The sequence below is a fragment of the Larus michahellis genome, chromosome 23, assembly GCF_964199755.1.
Source record: "Larus michahellis chromosome 23, bLarMic1.1, whole genome shotgun sequence".
Classification (NCBI taxonomy): Eukaryota; Metazoa; Chordata; class Aves; order Charadriiformes; family Laridae; genus Larus; species Larus michahellis.
This window is the reverse complement of record NC_133918.1, coordinates 774,760-792,031: the sequence shown is the minus strand read 5'-3', so window position 1 is coordinate 792,031 and position 17,272 is coordinate 774,760. Positions and strand designations below refer to the sequence as shown.

The following is a 17,272-nucleotide window of genomic DNA, read 5'->3' as shown; positions in this document are numbered from 1 at the left end:
TCCCTCCCCGCCGCCACGCTCGGCGGGAAGCCGTCCCCCTCCCCGGACCCCCCCCCATCCCTCGAGTCCCCCCGTGCCCACACCCCCCCCACCCCGACCCGGCCTTACCTCAGCGCCGGTCGCCGCGGTCCCCCCCGATGTCCCGGCAGCTCCGCTTTGGGCATCTTCCCCCCGCGCCCGCCCCGGCCGCACTGGCGGCCTCGCGCCCCCTGCCCCGCCCGCTCGCGCCCCCTGCAGCCCCGGCCCCGCGCCGCACCGCGACACCGCCACATCGCGACACCGCGACAGCCGGCACGGCCCCCGGGCCAGCCAGGGCTGCCGGCACACGGTCCCGGTGCGACCGGCCGCGGGAGAAAGGAACCGGCCCATTCTGCAACGGGGCCTTTCTGGGGTCACTTTGCACATTCTGTGCAGCGCCCACAGCCCTTCTCTGGGACGAGGTTCCAAAGGGATCCACCCAAAACAGAGCACAAACCCGGGCTGGGGGATGAGGGGATGGAGAGCAGCCCTGAGGAGAAGGACTCGGGGGTGTCGGTGGGGGAGAAGCTCCACACGCCCCGACACCGTGTGCTGGCAGCCCAGAAACCCCCCGCAGCCTGGGCTGCATCCCCAGCAGCGTGGGCAGGGGGGCGAGGGGGGGATTCTGCCCCTCTGCTCCGCTCGGGGGAGACCCCCCTGCAGTGCTGCCTCCAGCGCTGGGGCACCGACAGCAGAAGGACACGGAGCTGTTGGAGCGGGGCCAGAGGAGGCCCCGGAGATGCTGGGAGGGCTGGAGCCCCTCTGCTGGGAGGACAGGCTGAGAGAGCTGGGGGGGTTCAGCCTGGAGAAGAGAAGGCTCCGCGGAGACCTCCCAGCCCCTTCCAGTCCCTAAAGGGGCTCCAGGAAAGCTGGGGAGGGACTCTGGAGCAGGGAGGGGAGCCATGGGACGAGGGGGAAGGGTTTGAAACTGGAAGAGGGGGGATTGAGATGAGATGTGAGGCAGAAATTGTTTGCTGTGAGGGCAGTGAGCCCCTGGCCCAGGTTGCCCAGAGAAGCTGTGGCTGCCCCATCCCTGGAGGGGTTCAAGGCCAGGTTGGCCGGGGCTTGGAGCAACCTGGGCTGGTGGGAGGTGTCCCTGCCCAGGGCAGGGGGTTGGAACTGGGTGGGCTTTAAGGTCTTTCAACCCAAACTGTTGAGAGAGGCAAATCTGCTCTGGAGGAGATGGTGTGAAGACAAAGCAATGACAAGTTTTTCAGGAAAAGATGTACACCACAACCTATCACAGATGTCTAAGTCACCTACTGCAGCACCGCCAGGAGGGACATATCTGCCTCCTGCTGCCGGTTAATGTCCACCCGCAAGCCCCAGGTTTGATAACATACGACCGAGCACCTCTATTTCGGCAGCCGAGCGTTGCTCAGCGTTACACTATCCACATGCTGAAACACACCAAGTGCCACAAGGCCGCCTGCCTTCCAGAGCAAGTCAGAGTAATTCAATTCCCTTTAACAAACTAATAACATCCTAGGTTTTTAATAAGAATCCTGCCTGGATCAGCCATCCTGAAGTGATCACCATCAGGCTTCGAAAGAGCAGCATCCAGGGAACGCACCCGGACCCTGCCGCCATCGCGCCCTGGCCACGTATGTCAGCGCAGCTCCAGCCACCGCTCACTTCTTCTGACACCCAACTTACTCAGCCCATTGGAACTTCCAGCCTGCGTCTGCGCAACAAGCTGTTGGCAGTTTTACTTATTATTGTTTTTTAAAACCAGGCCTCACTCATTTGTTTCAAACTCCCTTATTCGGAAAGCAGCAGGGAGCAGAGGAAGGACGCGAGAGGAAACCCGGCGTCCCCCGCGCACAGGGTGCGCGTCGTCGTGGCTCAGGGGTAGAAATTGAAAAGAAACTTCAAAGAGCTGGGTGCGCCTGTAGGCGCTGGGCTGTGTTTGCTTTGTACAGGAAGATTTTTATATTTAAGACAGGTGACAGTGGGGATTTTGTCTTTAGTTTAACCAGTACGGAGCTTTCTGTCGCCCTGGAGGCACTCCCTCTCTCTAGGGATCAGTTTTGGTTGTGTCGGTTTGTGTTTAACGTTGTCTCCTTCTGGGCTCACACCTATGAAACGTCTTGCTCTGCCGATGCTGTTATTCCCTGCGATCTTGAACACACAGATCAGAAAAGCTCTAATTGCCAGTATTGATCAAAACGACATTATTTTTCATAAATACACTTTCCCTCCTTTTTTTTTTAAAAAAAAAAAAAAAACCAAGCCCCAAACAAACTCACCACTCAGCCAAACTCACGCTATTCTAACCGCAGACTTGCACCGAAATGCAGCTTCTTGATTCAAAATGAAATAAGCGGATAAGGAGAAACTGAGGCACAGGGTGATGTGGTTTGCTCTCGTTTAGCACAGCAACCGGGGAAACTGGGAGCAGAACACGGTCAGGGTGAGACCGCGGCGCTGCCGGGTTACCCACGCGATTAAAATCAAAGCCACGAAAAGGCGTGAACCTTTCACCAAGAAATGAGATGGTGCAAGACACACCGTCCACATTTCGACACTGGGTTTTGAGAACGACGGGGAGTGAGCAGAAGCCAGCCGAGAGCAGAGCGATGAAAATCATCAGCCGTCTCCAAAATGACCTGTGAGGGAAGAGGAAGGAACCGGGGCTGTTTGGGCTCAGGAAAACAGCTGAGATCTCGTAATAGCTTTCAAACACGCAAAAAGGAAAGAAAAAGAATTCCTGGGCAGGAGGGGAGAGAATTTCTTTTTTTCCGAACGTGTAAACTGAGCAGTTAAGCACAGAAACAGACTGCGCAGAGGGGCTGTGACATCTCCTTCAATAGCATTTTTTAAGAATAAACTGGAAAAGCTGGGGAGCGGATCCTGCTGGGGGGTGGGGATGGAGAAGGCGAGCTCTCAAATGTCCTCTGAACCTCAAGCCCACAGTAACAGTAGTTAGAAAATCAATTTTCACTGACAGCTGGTGCAGCAACAACTTGGAGAAGGGAAGACACACACTCCCCCAGGACTCTTGAACCCAAGGGAAAATACTCCAGTGTTCCTTTGGGAATGCTGCCAAGGTACAGAGGATGAGGTCTGTGCAGATATTGCTACCAGGTGAAAGCGTACGCGGCTGCAAGAGAGACCATGTTGTTCCAGGACTAGCAGATAATCCAAAAATCAACAAAATCAGTTGTCGGCAGCCCTGGAAGCAAGCAACAGGATATCCCGATAGAAAAAACTCTTCCATTTCGCCCCGCAGGCAACTCCGATTGGAAGCTTTCTGCTCTGCAGCCAAACTGCCCAGACTCACCAGAGGAGCTTATTTTGGAGTAGGATTCATCAGGAGCACCCAACTGACCAGGCAGGAGCACCCAGTCGACTGGCCCCTGCAGAGAGGCAGATGCTGAGGTTGGTCCAGGAGCAACAGCAGGAGAAAAGACCAACGCTGCAGACAGACAGGGCCGAGGAGGTTGCTGTAACCACTCCCTGTCCCACCTCCGCTCACACCTTCCGTGATGAAAGCCAAGCGGAGGTACCAGCATGGCCAAACACTCAGAAGGGGCAGGCAGGAATTCAAGCCTTTCCTTTTCTTAGAGGTAGTTTTTGGAGTTACACCATTAACCCAGAGCTGAAGGTGCCTTTCGATCCCCGCAGATCCAAAGCCCCGTGAGCTCGGCCGCCGCTGTGCCCTCTAGCGGAACTCGCCGGGTTTGGAAGGGGAAGCTTTTCCTCTCGCCAGGTCGTGGTCTTTTAACTAATTTGTTCATATAATGTATGTGACATTTGGTTAGCTCCTTCCGAAAAATAATTAGCTGTTAGAAAAGAGGCAATTCTAGGATATTAAAAATTAGGAAGATCACTCATGACACTTTGAACAATGATTATTTGAATTTTGACAGGAATTTGCCCAGGAATGCAGAAAATATCTCTAATAGAGTATTTCTGAAGAGTGTTTGCTCTTGTGGAAGGAGAAATACTAGAAATTAAACCAGTTATACGCTAATCCTAGGGTTAATTAGAGACAAAACATCATTTGAAATGCTGCAGAAAACACAAGCAGCTAAACAACCGCCAACGGGCAAACAAATCCAAAGCCCGTGCGTTTCTTGCAGTGCCTGCCTGTGCAGGCAGTTGGTATTTTGAGTATGTTTTTCTCCTTTAAATATCTTCTAATCTCACCTGCTCGGTGCAACGCTACCACTGGGGCTTTGCTCAAGGGAACTCCCAGTAATAAGAACGGCAGACTGACACCTCGGGGACACCAGGGTCCTCAGAGGAATGGGCGACGCAGACAGACCCTCAGTGCAAGGCCTTCCGAAGAACTCTCCGTACGGGAGCAGAGGCTCGCCCGCCCACGGGAACGAGCCAAAACTAGGTCATTTCTGAAGGCAGCAGCAGTGTATTATGCCCGTCCTGTCTAGACGTGTTAAACAGGTAAGAGTAACTGGAACTCTAACTGTTCAAGTCTGAGCTCACAATCCTGATGACGTGCGAGTACGGGCTAACATAATGTCCACTTTCAAGGCGTACTTGGGATGAAAACGGATCAATATCCCTCTCTACAGCATAGGGCTGCTGTTGTCAAACCCACATGATCTCAGCATTTCAAGGCACAGGGGTTTTTGGGCCTTTGGGAGCCAGCCAGGAGGTGAGGAGCGCTGCTGGAGCAGGGGAGCGGGACAGACTGAGGGAAGAGCACGGTTATCCCACATCGCCAAAAGCTTCTGTACCATCCCATTGGACACAGCTGGGCAGCAAGAGAGTTTTGCATGTGAATATGATATTCCCTACCCCCCAATTAATTAGCAATGATGCTGCCGAAGCAATGCTAAAGCAATTATTCTGTTAAATAAGTAGTTCAAGCGTCCTGCACAGCGTCACCATTTTACAACAGTTTTCCGTAGAAACGTGCCTCGGAAGCCTTCAGCCCTGAAGGTGACCCCCAGCCACTACAACTGAGGTTTTTCCCTAAAGAAATTTGAACCTTTCACTACAGTCAAAAATTACAGCGAGGTGAAACTGGGCACTAAACAGAGAGAAAACAGCGATCCCGTTCTCACACAGAGACAAGCTTGTTTGCAAATTCTGGTTTTTGCAGAGTCCAAGTCGTCTGCTGTGGCTCAGCAGCAGAGACCAGATCAAGTATAATCCTCGTACTTCCTTTTTCTAACGGCTAAAAACTTCATCTAAAGGGCCCCGGTAGTGGGTTGTTTCATCACCAATTTATGCTGACAAATATAACTATACCTAGGGAGTACAGATACATCTTCTTTTCCTATTCAAAACCCACATAACGAAAATAACCGAGCAGCTCTCTAAAGCACTGGTTTTCACCCTGGTACACGGAAAGCCTCCTGGGGTTTGCAGACTGCCTTCCTTGAGCCCCCAGATTAAGCCAGAGAAGCTAGCCTGTTTTCAGACTGCGCACGCTCCTTTAAAATGGTGTGTGCCCCATCAGACAGTTTAAGGGGTCCAAAAATCGATATTAAAAAGAAACAAAACCTTGCTTTAAACTAAATGCCAGGAATTAGTGTTACCATGAAACTCTGCAATATTGTCTATGAAAAGTTAACTGCATGCAAGAGCCCACAGTTGCTACCGATCTAGAAACGCGTAGCTCAAAAGCAACACATCACTAAGAATAATTCAAGAACTACAGCAGTATTAAAAGCGATGAGCAACAACTACCCGGGGACAAACAAAAGGCTCATCAAACCCAGCATCCCAGCAGCCACTGGCTGATAGCCGAGGAACCTGCACAGGGAGAAGCAAACCCGCGGCAGGCCTTCCTTAGGACACGCATTCAAACGGGCTGGAGACGTAAATCAAACCAGGAGTCTAGTCTAAAGAACGTGGACTGAGAAGGTAAGGCAAAAAACCAAAGATATCATTCACTTGGTTTATTTTGTACATCAGGTTTATAAATTACTCCCATTAGGACAAGATCTGCTGTGAAAGTGATCAGAGAAGAGGACTAGGCAGGCTGGTCAGTGAAGTTAAATTTGTTCACAACCAAGCGGTCGCAACTGTTCGTGGGAGAGAGAGGGACACCAGGACCTGTTGCAGAATCTGTACTGGGCATTTCAAGGTCACCTCAAAGCAGGGTCTCAGCGGACGGATGTCTCCAAAACACTCTATCCAGCAATAAATTTCCTACAATAAACACAAAGCAGTCATTAAGCAGTGCTTCCTGCAAAGTGCTACAGCAGCCAACACTACAGACAGATGGCAAAAGCCTCCAGTACCCAGGCGAGAAGTTTCTGTTACAGAAGCCAATACAGGCACGGCAGAACGCAGGCCTGTAGTCTCTTTGGAAGGAACCACAGGCCACCCCAGAAACATCCTCTTTCTCTGTTCCTGTAGAGGAATATGATCCTTCCGGATGATTTATGCACAATGACACATCAAAGCTCTTGCTTCAAAACAGAGAACACGTGCTGCGGGAACGTATCCACGTTCCTACCACTGGCTAAGAAAATTTTTAAGCAAAACCAAGCCCTTACTAGGTAATTCAATTGTCTCTACATGACTTGAGAGCTTTTCCACTGACCTGTCCGTAAACATCTACGGTCACTTGAGATGCTACAAGTGCAGCTGACTTTCATGAAAAGTTTCTTTCACCCTTTGGTTACACCAAGGACCTGTGCAATACCTATTTTGAAACCAGGGAAGGCACAGTAAATTGTTTAAACTGCAACAAGTATCTCTGGGAATCGGCTTACAAAAGTACTAAGGATTTGCCCTGTGACTTCCAGACTCACCAATTTCCATATAAAATACTGTGTAGCTTCAAGGCTTTCATTTAGCAACACTTAAATGTAACTGTTATTCTGAATAGAAGGAAACAAATATTGGGATGTATACAGTTTCCCGGGGACCTCTTCCAGTCAGCATCCTTTAATTCAAGGCAAAAATCTTCCTAACTTCTATCTGCGGCAAAGAATAAAAAGGTTCTAAGCCTGCCTACTACACAAATATGCATTTAGAGGCCTAATAGAAGGTATCGTCTCATTGCTGCTCTAGCTTCGCAGATGGTCAGTCTTCTAGAAGATTCAGACTAGCATATTTCATATGCAATTAAAGAAAGAAAAAAAACAAACCTGAGAAAGCCAATTTTCCAATGAATTTGTGGTAAACAGTAACCAGCTCTAAACATTCAACTTACTTTTAATAACAGTTACAAGGACCAGAAAGGAGCCTGAATTTGCCTAGCAACAAAACTAGTCATGAGCTTGAAGACATTCTACCTAGGATTAGAAATAAACAGATCTGTCAAAAGGTCCGTATTACCACAAAACACCTGATCTGACTCCTCAAGAACCACATCACATTGTGATAAATCCTTGCAAAAATAAACACGTGAAAAATCCATACTCTTATTAATATTTCATCCATATGGCTCTCTATGAAGCCCCGTATAAAAAAAAAAAAAAAAAAAGCCCCCAAAATCAAAATAAGCAGTTCTGTTTTGGACCAATAATATGATTGTGCCCTGGACAAACATCAATGCAACGCTACTACTTCAGCTAAGAAATGCACAAACAAAACTTACCATTAGAGGGAAGCTTAGTCTTCAGTTTTATACTTGCCACCAATGTAGGGAACATACTGAAGGACCAGCTTCCAGTCTGTGACCCATATTAAACCAGTACCAGCTACACCACCCCACGTAACGAGGGTGGGAGTCCTGAAGAAGAGACACACACACACATGCAGGTAAACAAAATTAATTCTCCATTGTGAAAGGTCTGGCAAATACTCATCGCTAAGGTGCCTGGAAAAGTAATTTAAATCAAGAAAAAAGCTTGGCAGAAAACCTTGAAAGAATCTCACGTACGCTGAAAATTATTAGTCCCCCACGAGATATTTTACAGGAGAGGGTCGATATGTGTTTACTTAAAAATGGCATTACCAAGTTATGAAAAGACAGGCTTAATTATTTAAATTAAGCAGAGGGGCATCCTCCCTCTCTGCTCTGCCTTGGTGAGGCCACAGCTGGAGTACTGTGTCCAGTTCTGGGCTCCCCAGTTCCAGAAGGACAGGGAACTGCTGGAGAGGGGACAGCAAAGGGCTGCCAAGATGCTGAGGGGACTGGAACACCTCTCTGATGAAGAAAGGCTGAGGGATTTGGGTCTCTTCAGTCTGGAAAAAAAGACAACTGCGGAGGGATCTTATCAATGCTTATAAATACTGAAAGGGGGGGGTGTCAGGAGGATGGGGCCAGGCTCTTCTCAGTGGTGCCCAGCGACAGGACAAGGGGTAACGGGCACAAACTTGACCATGGGAAGTTCCACCTAAACATGAGGAGGAACTTCTTTGCTGTGAGGGTGGCAGAGCCCTGGCACAGGCTGCCCAGAGAGGTGGGGGAGTCTCTGTCTCTGGAGACGTTCCAGACCCACCTGGACGCGTTCCTGTGCCACCTGCTGTGGGTGACCCTGCTCTGGAGGAGATGATCTCCAGAGGTCCCTTCCAACCCCTGCCAGTCTGGGATTCTGTGATTCTACTGCTATAACTCACGTCCCCTTTCCTCTGGCCCGCAGGCTGCTTCATTCTCCCCCACGCAACCCCGCAGAGCGGCACCCGCTGACACTGCGACAAACATTTACGGCTCTAAAGCATTTATGGTGACAGCCGGAGCAACCCGGAGGCCAAATCCACCTCGGCCAAACCCCCGCCAGACGGACAGACACCCCCCTGCCCCCCTCATCTCAGCTCTTCAAACCCGCGGGACCGGGGTCAGCTGGCCTCAGACGGAGCACAGAGTTGCAAAATGAAGCGGAGGGGAATGGAAAGGGCTCGGGAAACACTTTCATGCTGCTCAGGTGCGCGGTGGGGGCCTCGGCCCGTCCCGGGGTCCACGGGAGCGGCGGCCGCCGCTCCCGTGGACCCCGGGACGGGCCGAGGCCCCCACTGCGCACCCAAGACCCACTGTGAAGGAGCCCCGGGGGGAACTGAGCACCCTCGGACCGGGTCTCACCAGTTCTGAAGGAGCTGGACGTAGCGCGGCCCCACCAACTTGCTCAACATCCCGCCGCCACCGTCGCCTTCAAAGTCACCCCGACGGCGCAGGCGCGGACGCGCCGCGGGGCGAAGAAGGACCCCCAAGGGCGGCACCGCGCATGCGCGTTTGAAAGGGAGGGGCTGGCCGCCGCGCTGCCTGAGTCGAGCGGCGTTGTCATGGCAACAGCGCCCCCCCCCCAGGTCGTCGGCCATCATGGCGCCACGGCGGCGAGGTGGTCACGCAGTGGATGGACGTGAGCCCTGAGGGGATGGACTGTCCCCAAGCTGGAGAGGGGACACGAGCCCTGAGGGGACAGTCCTGTCTTCACACTGGAGAGGAGACACAAGAACTGAGGGGGTGGACTGTCCCCTCATTGGAGAGGGGACACGAGCCCTGAGGGGACGGTCCTGTCTTCACGTTGGAGAGGGGACACAAGAGCTGAAGGGACGGACTGTCCCCTCCGTGGAGAGGGGACACAAGCACTGGGGATGGACTGTCCCCACGCTGGAGAGGGGCCATGAGCCCTGAGGGGGTGGGACTGTCCTCGCACTGAGCTGGGACTGCTTCTCATCCTCCGTACTGTAGGAAAGCGGCCCCTTTCCAGAGCAGTTTCCCCAGTTTGCCCTCTGCAAGCCCCCCGTTGTCGCTGCCGCTCAGCCTCCCAACAGGTGAGGGAATTTCAAGCCAGATTTTTTCAGCAGAGGATTCTAAATCCAACCGTCAATTCTGTTGTAAGGTTCCCCTGGCTCCGCTCCGAGCCTGCAGGAGTCCTGGGGGACGCTGGAGCCCGAAGCGCTCGTCTGCCCGAGACCCGCGCCTGGCCTGCCAAAGCCGCAGGGCTGCAAACGCTCCCCGTGCTCCCAGCGCAAACCCGCAGTAACCATGTCCGGCAGCGACGCCGGCAGCCACCGACTTCCCTCACACCCTGCGCTGGCAGAGCGGAGCCTGTTGCAAAAATCCAGCTCCTGTTTTTTTCTCACCAGGGCACAGAACAACTATTTTATCAGCCCTTTGCTTGACTGACTCAACGTCACATTTCCTACTGATGCTTCGAGTGTTTCTCTGCCTGGGTGCCAGCAGGGCGACGCGGGTTACTGAGCCGTGCAGACTTTTGGGTTCATTTCTGCGAGCTGTCTCCCCGCTGCCCACGCACCAGCTGGTGCCCGAGGAAGTCGGACAGGAGCTTCGCGGCATGCATTCCTGCAGGAAACCGGTGCCTTTGCCACAGCCACCGCGTTACCAAGGGTACTGGGGGGGGGAAGCAAGCCTGTTGAACAGGCTCTGCATGGGTTTTGCTTTTTTAATGTCTGTTTAGCTCCGTGGAGTCATGCGCACACGTCTCAGCTTTCATTTTGCATTTAAAATTTCCTAGATGTCAAAAAAAAGATATTAATAACAAAGGCAAAATAACTCAATACTCAAAAGGCAATGAAAAACAGCTCAATGTTTGTCTTCAGAAAAGCCTTGGGGTTTTGAAGCCAGGTTGCGGCGGGGAGGTGTATCCTACTGCTTTACCCCGGTCAAGGCAGACAGGCAAAGATGCAGTAATACCACCAATTTCCTGGTTAAAACAAAACAGCGGCAATATTAGCAACTCATCCTTCCAATATGGTTTGCTGTCATCTGCAGTTCCAGCGCTGTGTGATACCACGCTTGCTCCTTCCCCGCGGAAACTCCTTTTAACTGTTGGGAGAACGTTCACACCGCAACAGGGACAGCTACGCCTCCAAAGCCTGGCTCCTGAAGGTGAGGGTGGCTTTCTCCTCTTGGTGACCTCTGTGGCACAAATGATTCTGAAGCAGAAAAGAAAGCGCAGTGAGCCCGGTTGTCCGGAGCTGCCTTAGGGACACCACAGTAAAGCAAAACGCTGTGTTCAACCATTAGAACAATCCGCGTCTCTCAGGCCACCAGAGCAAGTGGGGATGTCTCTGTTGATGCCTTGCAGCAACAAAAATCACTCCCCATTTAAAGCACTGAGGGGGAGTTTTCTGCTCCGAGAGAGCAGACGGCTCTGCGATAGCTTGTCCTTGCTCTAAGGACAGTTCACGGCCATATCTGACCGTGCCAGCAGCACGTGACATTAGCCCACAGGATCTGATAGTCTCATCCCACCTCTTGACTCATCTCCAGGGTGAAAATGCTTTTGAGCTTTCACCGAGGAACCTCCAGCTCCGCGTCAGCTGGTGGCCACTGCTTGGATCTTGGGCAAACTATTTGCCCTCAGCCACTCAGCAGCAGCCCCCGTCTGTCGCTCCTTGTTCCTGCCCTCACCTGATCTCCCAGCCCAAGGCTGTTCCGGCCTCTGGGGCTTGTCTGCTTTACCTTCAGCCTTGTGCATCTCTGAGCATCCCTCTTCCGAGCTGCAACCTTGCTCCCAAGCATGTGTTTCTTGTCTGGATCACGTATAACCTTGGTTTCTTGGCCCTTCACCCTTGTCCCGATAGGCGTGGATGGCTCCCCTCCTCACCCCAAGGATGCCCCTCTCGCCCGCCCTGGCAGCTCATGTTTCAGATTTCACGGTAACCCAAGTGTTTGGTGTCTTTAAACAGTTTGGCTTCTCTGGGCCTGCCCTGGCCGTTAGCCAGCTGAAGGGACAAGAGTAAACAGGTCCAGCACAGGCTCTGGCCACACAACAGCACAACCCCCGAGGCTGAACTGGCTCTTCCATGTGAGAACATGCCGGAAACAACCCCTGTGAGGAGGGAGCGAAGGCAAGGGGATGAGGCAAGGTACATCAGTCTGGACAAGGAGACGCAGAATTGAAAGGACTCATTCGATGCACTCGGTGCAGCTTGGGAAGGGCAGTGCGCTACCTCAGAGCTTGCTCGAGATGAGAGAGGGGCAGCCAGGGCTCAGTGAGATTTAACTAACTACTGCAAGAGCCACTGCTCAGTTAATTCAGACTGTTTTTCCTGCGTGACTCTATGCGGACAAGCCCCGAGCTGGAGCGGCACAGCAGAATCACGGGCGAAAGGAGGGCTGCTTTCTGGCAGCATCTCCTCTCTGCACCCAGGGTCTCGGAGAGGGTCCACGAGGGCTCAGTGCTCCTGGATGCAGCTGCTGTAACTCTGTTTCCCCCAAAATGTCATCACTAATGTGCCAAGCGAGCTGGCGGCGGAGGGCTAACCCAACCACTGAAACCACAAGGGTTGAAGCTATGACGATTTGGGGAAATACCTGCTGATCAGAGGGGCAAAAGCCCGGGGACCTGCTCGGTGAAGCCTGGAGGATGAGGACAGGGAGAGCCCGGCTGGGCAGCGCAGGGTTTGAAGATGCTGTGGCCGGGGCTGGGCCCTTGGCAGAGGGTGACGGAGAGATCCCACGTGCTTCAGCGTGGCCAGGGCATAGCCTCACCCTACAGATGAGGCTGGGAGGGTGAGAACCTACGAGCCTGGGCTGTCTCTTGGTACCGGATCCAGCCCATTCTCGCAGGGTTTAACCCTCTTAAATGCTCTGCCACATTGTCTCCCTCATTACTGGTCTACGCTGGGCTCCTGGTACGGACTGGGTGCATTTGACCTGATTTCCAACTTGCCCCCTGCTGGTACCACCCTTGCTGGGTGCTCCCCAGGGCTGGGCAGAGGCAAGGAAGCAACAGCCGTGCTGTGACATGGAACCATCAAATTGTCTGGGTTGGAAGGGACCTTTCAGATCATCGAGTCCAACCGTTAACCCAACACCGCCAAACCCACCACTGACCCACGTCCCTCAGCCCCACGTCTGCCCGACTTTTCAATCCCTCCAGGGATGGCGACTCCACCACTGCCCTGGGCAGCCTGGTCCAGTGCTTGACAACCCTTTTGGGGAAGAAGTTTTTCCTCGTATCCATCCTAAACCTCCCCTGGGGCAACTTGAGGCCATTTCCTCTTGTCCCATCGCTTGTTCCTTGGGAGAAGAGACCAAAAACCCCCTGGCTGCCCCCTCCTTTCAGGGAGTTGCAGAGAGCGAGATGGTCTCCCCTCAGCCTCCTCTTCTCCAGGCTGAACACCTCCCGACAGACATCTCCTCCTCCCAGCCAGGCAGGGGCTGTGTTCCCAACACAAACCTTTCCAGCAATAAAAATGAAGACGAGACCCCAGCCAGGTGTAACCCGGGCTAAAACGCACGCTGCCCCGTGAGAGAAAGCACCCGAGCGGTGGCGGAGGACCCCATCGACCACAGCCGAGCCAGAGGAGGACTGCCACAGGGACAGCCCAGCACCTCCGTGTCTGCCACAGCGCTTCTGACGGCTGCTGGGGAAGGTGCCCAGATCCCACGGTGACGGGCAGTGCTGGAAACCGTCCCTGGAGGCTGCGTCACGCTGCTGATGCGGGTGGGCAGGACCTATGCCCAGCGCACAGGAACGGAGCGAGTGGGCAGTGTCCGAAAACCTGCCTTGTCTTGTCTTGTCTTTTTTTTTTTTTAGTACAAGGTAAAACCTTTATTACAACTTTGCATTCATAGGTATACAATATCTGAAAGACAGATATGGGGAAAAAAAAGTAATATTGTTATAAAATGTCACATTTATTGCTACATTACTGTTATATACAGGACAGTTCTCAAAATCTACTTTAAAAAAGTTAGGATTATTTAAAAATTCCAAATAATCCAGCCAGCTGTTTTGACACTTGTATAAAATTATTTAAAAAAATGAAAACAATTCATATCTTGAGGCACTCAGAAACACAATTTTATCCCCCAATTGTGATTCATTTCAAAGAACAACGCATTTCCCACCCCCAAATACTTTATTTTTTTTTTTTTTTTTGCTGGGTTAGGCATATATATATATATATTTACTATATATATAGTTCAAAACTATAATGTGTATCTGATTTAAGAACAAGGATTTCAGCCACTTAAGTACATCTGGATTTACAGGTAGGCAGCATAAACATCAAAAGCAAGGACCATTTTTTTAAAGGCCAAAAACGAAAACCAAAAACAACCCAAAACTTTCTACGGGGTTAAAAATAAACAACTTCCGCAGGCATCTCCCATCTGCTCTCCCACACCCCCCCCACACCCCCTCCCCCCCACCGTCCTACAAAAATATATAGAAAGAGCAACCCAGTAACGCTTCGTTTCCCCAACGAGCTGGAGCCCTCTGTAGAAAATGGGCCATTTCCTGCAGACCGCGAGGTCCAAGCGCGTGGTTGGGGTCATCCCTGCTCCGCTTCCCTGGGTGCCTCTTTCTCCTCTCCCCTCTCCCGGCAAATTGACCACCGCTGGCAGGAGGCTGCGCGACTTCCCACGGCTCCTTCCCTCCCCGAGAGGCCCCACGGAACAAGGTTTGCTCAAAAGCTGGTGGGTTTCAAGTGATTTGGGAAGACGTGGCACCGGGGAAGGGGGAACCGCAGCGTCCCTAGCTCGCTGCCGCGGGGAGCTCCGTGGCTCCCCAGGGCACAGCCCAGGGATGCAGGGCACAGGGATGCTCTTCAGCAAAAGGCCTCGGTACCCACCACACCCCATTTTGAAGCACAAACCCCTTTGCTCTCCCGTACTGGTGCCCGCAGCTGCACCGTGCCAAGATGTAACAGGGCGCGAGTTTTATTCCCTCTCCTTCCAACGCAGCAGGCGCTTGGCTGGACCAGGGTGGGTATCACAAGGCCTGAGGAGCAAGAAGCGTACAAAAGCAGAGGGACAGAAATACCGGCGTGGAGACCCATGGCAGGGCTGCCCCTTGCCCCCTGAGGGGGGGACGCAAGACGGACACAGAAGTTTCGGCAGAACGGATGCCTGCGGCCTGCACCGCCCTCCCCACCAGAGACCACCTCCACGCTCGGCTCCCGCGGGAGTCCCGCAGGCAAAGGCACTGCAGCTGCCGGCTCTGCAGAACGGGGGAATTGCCCTGAAGGTCAAACCTCTGCGCAGAGCACTGGGTCCGTCCATGCCTGCCCCAAGGGCAGTGGGGCAGGGAGGCGCAGCCGTGCCACGAGACCAACCTGCGGCATCCGCCTCCCAAATGCTCCCACCTCCGCCCCAGCAGCTGGTGGCACAGCTCTGCCCCGCTGCGAAGAAACCCACGGTGGCTGCGCACAAAGGGAAACGGCTTGGAGGTGCTGGCTGGAGAGACTGGGGAGCGCCGGAGGAAGGAAGACGCACCTTCAGGCTTGAGGCGGTTGAAGGACCAAGCCAAGCCTGAGGGTCAGGCATTAACGGAGCAGAACATAGAGCCGGGCAGCAACGAGGGGGGACACGGCTGCTCCATTCAGGGGTGCTGGGGGAGATGGTGTGAGATGAAGGGTACCGGCAGTGGGCTGCCGAGCACCGAGCAGAAGGCACAGGAGGGTGAAGGGTGCGTGGAGGAGCCCTAGGACCCGGTCTTGCCCCCTCCGATTCGGTGCTCAGCTCCTGCAGCAGGAATTGGAAGGGATGTTCCTGTGATCCCACCCCTTGTCTATTCCCCGCCCAGCTCCAGGGCACAGGTCTTGAAATGCTTTTGGAGCTGCTAGAAATGAAGCTGGACCCTGAGAGCAGCAGGGAGCAGGAACTCGGCAGGCATGGACAAGAGCAGAGAGAACGGGATGGGCTGGGATCTGGAGAGCCCTGGGGGAGAGGAAAAGGGGGGTTGCATAGGATTTAACAGGGCAAAGACCTTGTGCAAGCTTGCGGTACGGAAAACAGGTCTTGCTATTGCTGGTGTCGAGCAGGAATGGGGGAATCCAGTGGCCACGGCTTGCTCCAGGTCAGCCAGCACTGCACTTTGGGGGCTGATGGCTCGTCCTGGCCCAACTCCAGCACCAGCTTTCCTTCACCTCCCCATTCGCAGCTATTTTCTAAAACCCCAGGCCAGGGGCTTGCTGAAACTGGAGCTGGCCCAGAGCCACCAGCACAGCACACGGCAGGGCCCGCAAGAGGACTACGGGCTCCACTGGCACCGAAGCTGGCAGCCTCCCCATGACGAGCAAAGCGCAGGGACGCAGGGGACTGGGGGTTTCAAAGGCCTCCTGTTTGTCAAGGCCCCCCCCGCCTGCCGAGGGGGAGGATGCGCTGAATCGCCCAGCAAGGGCTCAGGGCCCAAAGGCTCTGCTGGCTTCAGTGGGGACATGCGTGAGGTACAAAGGACCTTTGAAGTGCCTTCTGCGCTGAACCTGAAATTGCAGACTCCTGGGGAAACCCCAGCCTGATTCTGTCCTTCCTCTTCAATTGCCATAGGGCAGCAAGTGCAAAACCTCCAGGGAAACGGCTCATCACCGATGCACGGGCGAGAGGAAAAAGCTGTTTGCTGAAGTGACAGCTGGGGAGGTTTCACACCACACTTCTCCATTTCTCCGCTGGAGAGGGCAAAAACCCCGACTGCAGAGCAGGGCAGACCCCTGGCCCTGGAGTGATGGCACACAGGGAGGGGGCAGCAAGTTGACCCCACCGTGTGGGGCTGGCACCGATCTGTTCCCGACAGCCAGATGTGGGACCTTGGGGTGCGCATCTCACTTGAGTCTCCCCGATTCCTGCAAACCATCTGCCCGGGCACTGCGGCGCCCCTTGCTCCCGGGCTGGAGCTCGGTGCAGACAGGAGGGGCACAGACTGGGATCCAGATGTCCCAGGTCCTGTCCCTCCCGCCAACACACCTCCGTAGGATACCAGCGCCAAGCTGTGACAGCAGGAGGGCGGAGAGCCCGAGGAGATGTTGGCAAAGAGCTGGAGCTGAACTCAAGCCAGGCCGCGAGCAGGTCTGACTGGTGGGTCACAGGCAAGTGAGCGACTGCCAAACCAGGGGTTAACTGGAATTTTGCTCCCCAGAGTGCGCTGGCAGCAGCTGTGGGGCTGTGAGCCCTCGACGCCGAGCGCCGTCAGGAGACCGTCAAGGTGCAGTCTCTTGAGAAGCTGCAGCTGTTTTGCTCTGGGGCGAAAGCAGGTGAAGAGGGAGAAAGAACAAAAATCTGCAATTTTTACTGTTAATAAACTGGATTCCAGACACTCCCCAGCACCTGGCGGCACGCAGAGCTCTCCGGTGGGATGCGCGGGGAGGCAGGGGGCTGCTCGCGGGGGGAGAAAGAGGAGATCCCTTGGGCTCAGGACCCGAGGGCTGCACTCCAGCGCTGGCCCTGCCACACAAGAAGTGTCCCATGGCAGCTGCGCGCCTGGGACCATGGTTCTGCTCTCGGACCGCGACACAGCTCAGCTGCTGCGGCCTGAGGAAAGAGAAACTAAAAAATGCACACAGGGGAAGGCGGCGTCTCCCCTGACTCCCGGCCTGACGGAGGAAGCTTTGTGGGAGCTCTGCGACCCCCAGCGCTGAGGGGGGAGAACCCAAGCATGCAAGGCCGAGAAAGGACGCGGAGAACTGTAGCATG

At 53.9% G+C, this 17,272-nt stretch overlaps 1 protein-coding gene across 1 annotated transcript; it reads right to left on the bottom strand.

Annotated features, from left to right (window-relative positions):
* Positions 1–5,876: 5,876 nt before the first annotated feature.
* Positions 5,877–9,121, bottom strand: UQCR11 (ubiquinol-cytochrome c reductase, complex III subunit XI). The gene is made up of 3 exons (XM_074565452.1): positions 8,969–9,121; positions 7,544–7,678; positions 5,877–6,144 (listed from the first exon to the last, which is right to left on the bottom strand). Exons 1-2 carry the CDS (start codon positions 9,016–9,018, stop codon positions 7,558–7,560), a joined length of 171 nt encoding a protein of 56 aa, XP_074421553.1. The 5' UTR covers positions 9,019–9,121; the 3' UTR covers positions 5,877–6,144; positions 7,544–7,557.
* Between the last annotated feature and the right edge of the window lie 8,151 nt (positions 9,122–17,272).

Coding starts and splice junctions, on each gene's coding strand:
- UQCR11 (XM_074565452.1), bottom strand. CDS start 9,018: ATGTTGAGCAAGTTGGTGGGGCCGCGCTACGTCCAGCTCCTTCAGAAC. Junction 7,679..8,968: donor GTCCAGCTCCTTCAGAACTG/GTGAGACCCGGT, acceptor TCTCTTCTTCAG/GACTCCCACCCTCGTTACGT.